The following is a 13,315-nucleotide window of genomic DNA, read 5'->3' as shown; positions in this document are numbered from 1 at the left end:
TAGCTTCATGACAAAACTATGAGTGGTTTGCTTGTGTGTCTGTGGCTCCATAGAAGGGTGAAATTAAAATGACTTGGTTGGTCTGCCATCAAACTTACCAACAGTGGCTTGAAGTCCTCAATGACACATGTTCTCTTGTGACCAGGAGGAGTCTGAACAGTTGGTCTGAACCACTGGCTGTAAATTAACTATGAAAGGATGGTAACAGATGAACGGATATAAGACAATGCATGTACACAGATACAGAAACTACAGCTTACTTTTTATTTCATTTCTGAATGTGAACAGGTGATTGGACATACATGGTATATCCTGTGATAAAACAATGTTTGATGTCATTTTATATCCCTTGTACATTTATTTGGACAATTAAAGACACTGACCACATTATGACAAAGACTGACAGAAATATAGTGTTTACCAAATGCCCTTTGGTACTTCCTGACAAGTAGCCACTGTGACAGTGTGTTTCAATGCCTGTACTGCCCTCTGCCTAGCCTATTGATACGTGCAAAGTAATCATGTGATGACAATGATGATAATTACTTTTTTTTAAACTTAGCAGCCATCAAATAAAACTGTCAAAGCTAGGCTTCTTATTGAATACATGCATTAGATGTATTTGTGTTTCAATAAAACAATAACTATTCAAAACATTTTTCTGAATGTAATGTCTTCACAGAATATGTTGGAAGAAGATCCTCGACAGGTAATTAAATCTGTTCTACTGCGCATGCCTATCACAAATGACTGCAGAAACCGGATGTGTGTTTCCATGGGCACATCCATTTGTTTAGCTACCTCGCTGATCTGTTATGAAACTACTGGAAACCAGTTGGGGTAAAGCTCTTGGCTTCTTCGCTGTTCTGCTCGCTGTCATTGCATCCGTTTTACAACATCTAGAAAACTGCGAACAGACGATATACACCAGGTGAGAGGCAGATGCTAACTAGCTAACGTTAGCTAGCTACTCGAACTACACCGACAGATTGGTGACAATTTACCATGTCAGTCTGCGATCAGGCTTGGGAATTCTAGCATGTACTAACTTACTATACAGCTACTGGTACTAGCTACTGGTACTAGCTACTGGTACTAGCTACTGGTCTGTTTTACAGCTAGTTGTAGGCCGTCATTGTAAATAAGAATTTGTTCTTAACTGACTTGCCCAGTTAAATAAAGTTGAAATAAAAAAGGTAAATTGCCTTATTTAGCTTGCTAGTTAGTTGTAGGGCGTTGACAGTTGTAGGGCGTGAACAAAACACCTATGTTGGAATAAAACTGCTGTATCATGCTGCGTCTGTGTAAAATAGCGATCAAACCATTAGGTCTCTCCTCAGTGGTGAAGCACTGTCTTGTTTTGTCCTCCAGGATGACACACGACCTGAAAACACTGGCAGAGGACTTCAGACAGAAGAATAAAAGTTGTTTTATCCTGGGTGCCTCTGGCGAGACAGGCAAGGAGTTACTGAAAGAGATTGTGGAGAGGAAGCTCTTCTCGAAGATCACTCTCATCGGAAGGAGGCAGCTCACATTTGAAGACAAAGCGTTTGAGAACCTGGTAGGTGTGCGACTTGTCTTATTGTCAATCTATTGTTGCCTTTTCAAGCAGGGCTGGTTTCCCAAAAGCATCTTAAGAGTAAGTTCATCGTTAGATCCTATGGTTCTAAGATGAATTTAGCATTTAGATGCTTTTGGGACACCGGGCTCTGCTCTATTTGGCAAAGTAACACACCCATGAGTAGGGCGTTAAGGGGAGAAATTGCTTTGGTTCTGGTGTTATACTTTGTATTCTATGTCACAGAGAAGCTTGTCCGGAATACAGAACACTTTATTTCATGAGGATAGGATTTACCATTGCTGAGATATCTAATTTTCAAGTTAACCCCGAAAGGTCAATGTTCATTGCTAGTCAATAATGGCACCAAATTACCTGTATTATACACTGCTCAAAAAAATAAAGGGAACACTTAAAAAATACAATGTAACTCCAAGTCAATCACACTTCTATGAAATCAAACTGTCCACTTAGGAAGCAACACTGTTTGACAATACATTTCACATGCTGATGTGCAAATGGAATAGACAACAGGTGGAAATTATAGGCAATTAGCAAGACACCCCCAATAAAGGAGTGGTTCTGCAGGTGGGGACCACAGATCACTTCTCAGTTCCTAAGCTTCCTGGCTGATGTTTTGGTCACTTTTGAATGCTGGCGGTGCTTTCACTCTAGTGGTAGCATGAGACGGAGTCTACAACCCACACAAGTGGCTCAGGTAGTGCAGCTCATCCAGGATGGCACATCAATGCGAGCTGTGGTAAGAAGGTTTACTGTGTCTGTCAGCGTAGTGTCCAGAGCATGGAGGCGCTACCAGGAGACAGGCCAGTACATCAGGAGACGTGGAGGAGGCCGTAGGAGGGAAATAACCCAGCAGCAGGACCGCTACCTCCGCCTTTGTGCAAGGAGGAGCAGGCGAAGCACTGCCAGAGCCCTGCAAAATGACCTCCAGCAGGCCACAAATGTGCATGTGTCTGCTCAAATGGTCAGAAACAGACACCATGAGGGTGGTATGAGGGCCCGACGTCCACAGGTGGGTGTTGTGCTTACAGCCCAACACCGTGCAGGACGTTTGGCATTTGCCAGAGAACACCAAGATTGATAAATTCGCCACTGGCGCCCTGTGCTCTTCACAGATGAAAGCAGGTTCACACTGAGCACGTGACAGACGTGACAGTCTGAAGACACCGTGGAGAACGTTCTGCTGCCTGCAACGTCCTCCAGCATGACCGGTTTGGCGGTGGGTCAGTCATGGTGTGTTGTGGCATTTCTTTGGGGGGCCGCACAGCCCTCCATGTGCTCGCCAGAGGTAGCCTGACTGCCATTAGGTACCGAGATGAGATCCTCAGACCCCTTGTGAGACCATATGCTGGTGCGGTTGGCCCTGGGTTCCTCCTAATGCAAGACAATGCTAGACCTCATGTGGCTGGAGTGTGTCAGCAGTTCCTGCAAGAGGAAGGCATTGATGCTATGGACTGGCCCGCCCGTTCCCCAGACCTGAATCCAATTGAGCACATCTGGGACATCATGTCTCGCTCCATCCACCAACGCCACGTTGCACCACAGACTGTCCAGGAGTTGGCGGATGCTTTAGTCCAGGTCTGGGAGGAGATCCCTCAGGAGACCATCCGCCACCTCATCAGGAGCATGCCCAGGCGTTGTAGGGAGGTCATACAGGCACGTGGAGGCCACACACACTACTGAGCCTCATTTTGACTTGTTTTAAGGACATTACATCAAAGTTGGATCAGCCTGTAGTGTGGTTTTCCACTTTAATTTTGAGTTTGACTCCAAATCCAGACCTCCATGGGTTGATAAATTGGATTTCCATTGATTATTTTTGTGATTTTGTTGTCAGCACATTCAACTATGTAAAGAAAATTATTTAATAAGATTATTTCTTTCATTCAGATCTAGGATGTGTTGTTTAAGTGTTCCCTTTATTTTTTTGAGCAGTATATTTAGCATGTTTTTTAAGATTTTACTTCTTAGTCCAAGGACCTTACATGTTCTGTTTTTAAAGGACGAATTGACTCAGGAAACCAAAACTGCCCAATACTCCATCTAAACGTGAATCGATTCTCAGTTGCTGTACAGTTCTAAAAATATAAATCCCTGTACTTTCATATCACATCAAAATAATTTCACAAATGCAAAATACACACCTACTGTACACAGTTTTAACACAGTTGCAGCCGACAGTATTTGTCAGTGACAACACGTTTGTGTCGTCTGTCTTCCGTTTACACACTGGATCAGAGACGCAGATGGCTAATTAGCACTGTTTTCCGTAAAAAAGCGCTGTGACGTGGAAATATGGCCGTGTGGGAACCCTAACCCTATAAAGGTGTGTATCAATTTAACCTTTTTTTTACATTTTATTTTTGTATCATTTCTCACAGATATGAAAGATAAGTTGCTTCCAAAACCGTACCACAAGCAATGCATGTTAATATTCAGGCCGAGCGTTGTGGCTCTTAACAAAACCCCTAAAGGAGATGCTATCGTCCAATGACACTTATATGTAATGGAACTGAGAGTCATGATCAAGGGCTAGGGATGATGTAGACCAGATATTTTTTTCAAATAAAAGTAAAAATTCTTCAATTAAAGTGCTGTACATAATTACAGTAATTTAAGCCCAATAATTGAAGGTAGGGTGGTCATATCATTAACAAATATGAATGCTTTATGCAAAACTAAGATATGAACAATTTATGAAATTACAATACTACTTTTTATACTACTTTATGCAAATGAAATACTTAAGAGACACACACACTCACAGCCAAACGCAGACACACACTTCTCGGCATCCCCATACAATCACACAGCACCCCCACCAACACACACACACACACACCACATCAAGCACAGCCTAACGTGGACACACACAGCCTAGCATAGATGCACACTTCTCACTAAAGTCTGAGCTGTAACACAGAAGGCTACTGGTCTAATAAGATTTTAAGGTAGGCCTACCATTGAGTTGGGTTACATTGTAATATTAGTTTTTGTGTTAATGAGTTACTCTGGTGATGGGAGGATAAACTGCAGTAAATAATTAGCCCAGGCACAGAAGAAACAGAGTGCGCTGCCAGCTGCGAGGACCAATCCCTGACAACCCATACATCAAAACTTAGCTGTGAAGCTTTACTTTGTGAACTGCAGCCTGCTATATCTTTTTTAGTGTCTTTGAAAACATCTGACAACAGAAGCGAAGGAAAAACTTTCATATTTCAGTCAAAAGACGTCCCATGACCGTGTAACACCCTCAGGACTTTCAGATACTTATCGACAATACAATGTCACATCGATCTTACTCTGATAGGTTGAGGAATACCCATCGCTAAGAGCGAATAAGAACACACCGATTTCGCGGGTTTCACAAAAACGGTCTGTCCCACAGACTTGAACTTTCTTTGCACTGCACTTGCTTTACGTATGGGCTCATATCGCATAAATATCATAACCTACAGTATTGGGATCTTTAGACATGGGAAACAACTGCCACATTTATGTTTTGAAATTATTTTTATACAGTTCTCGTATAGTGTCTGTTGTTTGTCGCGTCACCGAACACCCTACCATGAGCTTTGAATAAAGTTAAACATTCAATACCATTAAATGTGTGCGCAGACTACAACAAAGCCGACAAGAAGCCTACATCCCATTATTCCATTCTGAAGATTGGCCTCGTATTGTTCTCTGTCCTCTTTCAGGTGCAGGAGGTGGTGGACTTTGAGAAACTGGATGACTATGCTGCAGTATTCCAAGGACATGATGTTGGCTACTGCTGCCTGGGAACGACCAAAGCCAAAGCAGGGGCTGTGAGTTCACAGTCACTGATGTATAGAGACCCCTGTGTATACTGTAACTGGATGAGTACTCATATGACTATGATAGGGAATTCCTAACAACTATACATAGCTGAACGTGTACCATGAGGGTCACTAGAAAAGAAAGAGGATGTCGACACCCGCCATCTTAGATTTTTCTGAAATCATTTTTGTTTTGAGAAAAAGATGAGATGAGCATTCGATTAGCAATGTTATTTTATTGAAATATAATTTGATCTCATCTAATTTATTGGATCCAAATTGGCCATTTTAATTTCTAGGAATCATATAATATTCAATAAATATAGTACCTAACATCCGATTTGGACCAAACTTTTTTCTCACAATGATTTATCCAATGGTCTAAAGCTACCCACGGACACCCCACGCCAATCCCATCCCAACGACAAGTGTAGAAACGTCCCTTTTTCCGGACCCTGTCTTTCAAAGATAATTCATAAAATCCAGATAACTTCACAGATCTTCATTGTAAAGGGTTTCAACACTGTTTTCCATGCTTGTTCAATGAACCATGAACAATTAATGAACATGCACCTGTGGACCGGTCGTTAAGACACTAACAGCTTACAGATGGTAGGCAATTAAGGTCACAGTCATTAAAACTTAGGACACAAAAGAGGCCTTCCTACTGACTGAAAAATACCAAAAGAAAGATGCCCAGGGTCCCTGCTCATCTGCGTGAACGTGCCTTAGGCATGCTGCAAGGAGGCATGAGGACTGCAGATGTGGCCAGGGCAATAAATTGCAATGTCCGTACTGTGAGATGCCTAAGACAGCGCTACAGGGAGACAGGATGGACAGCTGATTGTCCTCGCAGTGGCAGACCACGTGTAACAACACCTGCACAGGATCGGTACATCCGAACATCACACCTGCGGGACAGGTACAGGATGGCAACAACAACGGCCCGAGTTACACCAGGAACGCACAATCCCTCCATCAATGCTCAGACTGTCCGCAATAGGCTGAGAGAGGCTGGACTGAGGGCTTGTAGGCCTGTTGTAAGGCAGGTCCTCACCAGACATCACCGGTAACAACGTCACCTATGGGTACAAACCCACCGTTGCTGGACCAGACAGGACTGGCAAAAAGTGCTCTTCACTGACGAGACGCGGTTTTGTCTCACCGGGGTGATGGTCGGATTGACTTTTTTTGTCGAAGGAATGAGCCTTACAACGAGGCCTGTACTCTGGAGCGGGATCGATGTGGAGGGTCCATCATGGTCTGGGGCGGTGTGTCACAGCATCATCGGACTGAGCTTGTCATTGTAGGCAATCTCAACGCTGTGCGTTACAGGGAAGACATCCTCCTCCCTCATGTGGTACCCTTCCTGCAGGCTCATCCTGACATGACCCTCCAGCATGACAATGCCACCAGCCATACTGCTCGTTCTGTGTGTGATTTCCTGCAAGACAGGAATGTCAGTGTTCTGCCATGGCCAGCGAAGAGCCTGGATCTCAATCTCATTGAGCACGTCTGGGACCTGTTGGATCGGAGGGTGAGGGCTAGGGCCATTCCCCCCAGAAATGTCTGGGAACTTGCAGGTGCCTTGGCGGAAGAGTGGGGTAACATCTCACAGCAAGAACTGGCAAATCGGGTGTAGTCCATGAGGAGGAGATGCACTGCAGTACTTAATGCAGCTGGTGGCCACACCAGATACTATTACTTTTGATTTTGACCCCCCCCCTTTGTTCAGGGACACACTATTCAATTTCTGTTAGTCACATGTCTGTGGAACTTGTTCAGTTTATGTCTGTTGTTGAATCTTGGTATGTTCATACAAATATTTACACGTTAAGTTTGCTGAAAATAAAGGCAGTTGACAGTGAGAGGACGTTTCTTTTTTTTGCTGAGTTTAGTATCAGTTCTGTCTGACAAGTAGTATGTTTACTGTTTCTTCATCCTGTGCAATGTGTTCTCAGTGAATTTGGTGATGTTTTTTCCCTCTGTTCAGATACATTATTAATTGACGCTGTTAGATTTAGTCCCATCCTATATCCTGATAATTCTGTGCTGCTCCTGCTATTACGTGAGAAATATTTGACCCCCCCCCCCCCTCAATGTTAAAGGGATAGTTCACCCAAATTACAAAATTACATTGGTTCCCTATCTGTCATACCTAGTCCATAAAAAAACCTACAGGGTAAGGCAGTGTTTCCCAAACTCGGTCCTCGGGACCCCAAGGGGTGTACGTATTGGTTTTTGCCCTAACACTACACAGCTGATTCAAATGATCAAAGATGATAGTTGATTATTTGAATCAGCTGTGTAGTGCTTGGGCAAATACCAAAACGTGCAATACCTTGGGGTCCCAAAGACTTAGTTTGGGAAGCCCTGTGGGTAAACTATCCCTTTGACATTGGGAGGGGAGGGTGTATTATTAATCACCTAGTAGCAGGAACAGCACCATCCAGTGGTCAGAACCTGGTAATATCAGGATGTAGGATGGGACATAAATCTAACAATTTCAATGACAAATGTCTCTGAACAGGGAAAGAAAATCACCACCCAAATTCACTGAGAATACATTACATAGAATGAAGAAACAATACTCAGAGCTGCAGCTCAGTACTACTTCTTAGACATACAGAACTGATACTAATTGATAGTCGTTGTTGGGTTGGGATTGGCGTGGGGGGTCCGTTTGGTGGCTTTTGACTATTTATTTAGGTTCCTCACGTCTTACTCATTGTTAGACTATATTATTTGAATCCTATAAATTCAAATGGCCAATTTGGGTGCAATCAATCAGCTTAATTTCTCAGAAATCAAATCATATCTCAACAAAATAATGATGCAGAAACATAAGTTAAGAATTTCTTTCTACAGAAATGATTTCAGAACAATATCAGATGGTGGGTGTCATGGCTTACTGAAATGACATTGAACGACCCACCATACACAACCTGCTTGGATCATGTCGTGGTCAAAGGCAGATTAATGTACACACATTTTCTCTTATCTTTCTGTCATTGTAGGATGGATTCATCCGCGTTGACCATGACTATGTCCTGAAGTCAGCGGAGCTCGCCAAGGCAGGAGGCTGCTCACACTTCAACCTAGAGTCTTCTAAAGGGGCTGACAAAACCAGTGGTTTTCTCTATCTCAAAGTGAAGGTAATACACAAAATGTTCACCAGAGTAAAGACACCTCAATTATAGCCTTTCGTAATGAAGGCCTCATAAATGCAAATGTTTGCCTCTCCAGGGACAAGTGGAGGCAGACATTGAACCGTTGGGCTTCGAGAGGTTCTCTATCTATCGCCCTGCGTAAGTCTCGTTTGCATTAGTCGTGTAAAAAAATGTCCTATGGCGCAATGACTCACTTGTTCATTACCTTTATCAGTCATGGCAAAACAAATAGTGACCATAGGTAAACATCTCACACCCATGTCATGATTAGCAATATACACATTTCTCCAGTGATCACATAGTGTTGAGTTTCATTGCATAAATACACTGAGAAATTTTGATACTGTTTATTGCTGTAACTTATTTCAATCGTAACAACTCGCAGCTGAATTTTTCCTCTCTTCTGTTTTTCCTCCCAGGGTGCTGATGGTTGACAGGCAGGAGAGCCGGCCTACTGAGTGGTTTGCCAGGATGGTCCTTGGCCCTATTTCCTCCATGTTTCCCACGGCAATGTCCATCCCCATCCAATCAGTGACCAGGGCCATGGTGGCCAACACACTGATTCCTGCAGGGGAGAACGTGGAGATCCTGGAGAATAAAGCCATCTATGACTTGGGGAAGGCCCCAGAGAAATGAGGGACAGTGAACAGGGAAGGTGTCTCTCAATAGCTTCATTTCATCATATCCTGTCCTCCATACCACCACTGGTCTGTCTAGACATGACACGTGAGAGCAATGTGAAGGGAAACCCTATCCAGTCCTTTCACCTGTCAATGGTAATGAGGGAAAGGTGTTGAGGAAATTTGAGTATTGGGAACTCAGCCAGAGACTGATGGTGACGTGTGTTGTGCTACTGCCATTTAATGTGATGGTGCTTTTTCTTCATGACAATCTATTTTCTACTAACACTTTCCTTTGAAAACACGAAGGAGGGTCAACAACAAGTGTAAAGGTGAATTTCTAGAGCAATGCAGATGCTCTCCGAGCACATGGTCAAGCATTCAAAGCTTCATTGGCTTCAACTTGAGGTTCCTTGCAACCATGATGGAGTCAACACGGTAGCTAGCTCTAGTCCTCTAAAAAAACATACTTTCCCTGCTTGAGCAGGTGTTGTTGAGTGTCTCGGTTTCTCCGGGAATGAGTCCAAAGGGGAATATTTCCTTATGAAAAGTGCCATTAAAGCGCTTCATGGGTAATGCAAATAAGATATAATTGGGAAATGATGATGTAATTATGAATACTGAAATCTGCCTTCTCTGTAAAGACTTTGTATCCCAAGTGCTTTTTCTGAGTGCAGACTATTTTTGTGGTAAATCAGATATCAGACCTACAATTCCTAAGACAACACAGAGGAAGTTCTTGTACACAGTTGATAAGAAGAGTCACTTTGGGGGCTGCCCTACACAATCCTCTCTTGAACACATCTGATTCTGCATCATACAGAAGTGTTATAAATGAATTTATAACATAGTGTACATTTTGCAAATTCGTAACATATTGTATGTTTAGCAATTTTGTAACATATCATACAAATTGTAATTCATAACATATCATACGACATGGATGATGGACATCCGCAAATTAATACATACCATACGAAACGTAACATATCATACTAAATGAAGTGTCTCAGATTTACATAAAGAGTAATACAAAATGCTCTGAAACCAGGTTGTTGCTTTGTTCAGCACTAGTTACCTGTGCAAATTGTCGATGTCCAACAAGGTAAGAATTATGCTCCAAGTTCATTACAGACTCATTCAACAGGTATGAGGCTAGTAGACCAGTCCAACATAAATACTCAAGTACGCATCTCCCTGCCCAAAGTGATCGCACCGATTAGTATTAACTTGAGAAATGATACCAGAGGGTATCCCCAGGTTAGCCTCCTCAAGCATGGTGTAGACAGATCCTCTCCTAGGGGTTTAATCATAGGATGAGTAAGTCCAGTGGCTTCATTTCAAGGAAACCTGCCACAAGCCATCTGGTTGCTATGGATTCACCCAGGATGAAAGAACACTTTGTAACTACAAGCTTTCAGGCAGAGAAACATTATCACTTGGCAGTGGTGGTTCAGCTCCTAGAGCAGGGATCATCTACTAGAATCAGCCATGGGCCGATTTTTTTCTTGAGTGGATGATCGGGGGGCCAGGACATAATTAAGCAATAAGGCCTGAGGGTGTGTGGTACCATGCATTGGGAAAGTATTCAGACCCCCTCACGTTTTCCACATTTTGTTACGTTACAGCCTTATTCTAAAATTGATTAACACCCCCCAAAATACCCCTCATCAATCTACACACAGTACTCCATAATGACAAAGTAAAAACAGTTTTTTATAAATTTAAGCAAATTTATTCAAAATACAAAACTGAAATATCACATTTACATAAGGATTCAGACCCTTTACTCAGTACTTTGTTGAAGCACCTTTAGCAGGGATTACAGACTCGGGTCCTCTTGGGTATGACTCTACGAGTTTGTCACACCAGTATTTGGACAGTTTCTCTCATTCTTCTCTGCAGATCTTCTCAAGCTATGTCAGGTTGGATGGGGTGCGTCGCTGCACAGCTATTTTCAGGTCTCTCCAGAGATGTTTGATCGGATTCAAGTCCGGGCTCTGGCTGGGCCACTCAAGAAATTCAGAGGCTTGTCCCAAAGCCACTCCTGCATTGTCTTGTCTGTGTGCTTAGGGTCGTTGTCTTGTTGGAAAGTGAACCTTGGAAGGTGACGCTTGGCATTCAGGCCAAAGAGTTCAATCTTGGTTTCATCAGACCAGAGAATCTTGTTTCTCATGATCTGAGAGTCCTTTAGGTGCCTTTTTGGAAAACTCAAAGCGGGCTGGCATGTGCCTTTTACTGACGAGTGTCTTCCGTCTTGCCACTCTACCATAAAGGCCTGATTGGTGGAGTGCTGCAGAGATGGTTGTCCTTCTGGAAGGTTATCCCATCTCCACAGAGGAACTCTGGAGCTCTGTCAGAGTGACCATCGGGTTCTTGGCCAAGGCCCTGACCAAGGCCCTTCTCCACAGATTGCTCAGTTTGGCCAGTCGGCTTCCTCTAAGAAGAGTCTTGGTGGTTCCAAACTTCTTCCATTTAAGAATGATGGAGGCCACTGTGTTCTTGCGGACCTTCCATGCTACAGAGATTTTTTGGTACCCTTCCCCAAATCTGTGCCTCGAGACAAGGAGAGCCCACAATCCTGTCTAGGAACTCTACGGACAATCCCTTCGACTTCATGGCTTGGTTTTTGCTCTCAGGTCCAATCACAATTGAATTTACCACAGGTTTACCACAGGTGGACTCCAATAAAGTTGTAGAAACATCTCAAGGATGGTCAATGGAAACAGGATGCACCTGAGCTCAATTTCGAGTCTCATAGCAAAGGGTCTGAAAACGTATGTAAATAGGGTATTTCTGTTTTTATTTCTGAATAAATGTGCAAACATTTCTAAAAACCTGTTTTCGCTTTGTCATTATAGGGTATTGTGTGTAGATTGATGAGGACAAACATGTATTTAATCCATTTTGCAATAAGCCTTTAACATTACAAAATGTTGAAAAAGTGAAGGGGTCTGAATACTTTCCGAATGCACTGTGTATGGCCAAGATATGATGGCTAAGGGCTGTTCTTATGCACAACGCAACGGTGGAGTGCCTGGATACAGCCCTTAGACGTGGTATATTGGCCATATACCACAACCCCCCAAGGGGCCTTATTGCTATTATAAACTGGATACCAATGTAATTAGAGCAGTAAAAATACATGTTTTGTCATACCTGTGGTATACAGTCTGATATACCATGGCTGTCAGCCAATCAGCATTCAGGGCTCGAACCATCCAGTTTATAATTTGCAGTAATTTGCAGACTGCAAATTGACTGCAAGAAGCCCAAACAGATATGATGTTTGACTAAAACATAATCATTTCAAACCTTGCTGACATTAGCATATGATCACGTGTCTCTATTATGCATGGGAATACTTTGGAACAGATTTCTTAAATTAAAATCACTTGGAGCTCATTTCCTGGTGTTGTTACACTTTAATGTCCAACAATAACAACTCATCTGAAGATGAGAAGTAAGGCCCACATGGTTTCAACCATGCCTTCAGAAGCACTAATCCCCCAACAACCACATGTCCACCCAGTGGTAACACTTCTCAGAGTGCAACTGCCCGCACCAGAATTACATTTTAGTCATTTATCCAGAGCTTACAGTTAGTGCTTTCATCTTAAGATAGCTAGGTGGGATCACCACACATCACAGGCATAGTAAGTAGCCTAGTGATTAGAGCATTGGGCCAGTAACCAAAAGGTTGCTGGTTAGAATCCCTGAGCTGACATGGTAAAAATCTGGCGTTCTTCCCCTGAACAAGGCAGTTAACCCACTGTTCCCCGGGCACCGAAGACGTGGATATCGATTATGGCTTTGATTATGGAGTCACTTTAAACAATGCCACTTTATATAATGTTTACATACCCTACATTACTCATTTCATATGTATATACTGTACTCTATACCATCTACTGCATCTTGCCTATGCTGCACGGCCATCGCTCATCTATATATTTATATGTACATATTCTTATTCATTCCTTTACACTTGTGTATAAGGTAGTTGTTGTGAAGTTGTTAGATTACTCGTTAGATATTACTGCACGGTCAGAACTAGAAGCACAAGCATTTCACTACACTCGCATTAACATCTGCTAACCATGTGTATGTGACCAATAAAATTGTATTTTATTTTATTTGGCAGCC

The 13,315-nt window shown here is 42.8% G+C and overlaps 1 protein-coding gene across 1 annotated transcript; it reads left to right on the top strand.

Moving 5' to 3' along the window:
* The first annotated feature begins 720 nt into the window (after positions 1-720).
* Positions 721-9,830, top strand: LOC106587074 (protein HTATIP2). Its single transcript, XM_014174996.3, has 6 exons — positions 721-931; positions 1,372-1,561; positions 5,281-5,388; positions 8,397-8,534; positions 8,626-8,687; positions 8,969-9,830. Exons 1-6 carry the CDS (start codon positions 816-818, stop codon positions 9,183-9,185), a joined length of 831 nt encoding a protein of 276 aa, XP_014030471.1. The 5' UTR covers positions 721-815; the 3' UTR covers positions 9,186-9,830.
* The last annotated feature ends 3,485 nt before the right edge of the window (positions 9,831-13,315 follow it).

The sequence above is a fragment of the Salmo salar genome, chromosome 26, assembly GCF_965601325.2.
Source record: "Salmo salar chromosome 26, fSalSal1, whole genome shotgun sequence".
NCBI lineage: Eukaryota > Metazoa > Chordata > Actinopteri > Salmoniformes > Salmonidae > Salmo > Salmo salar.
Note: the sequence above shows the minus strand (reverse complement) of the source record. Positions and strands in the feature narration are given on the sequence as shown.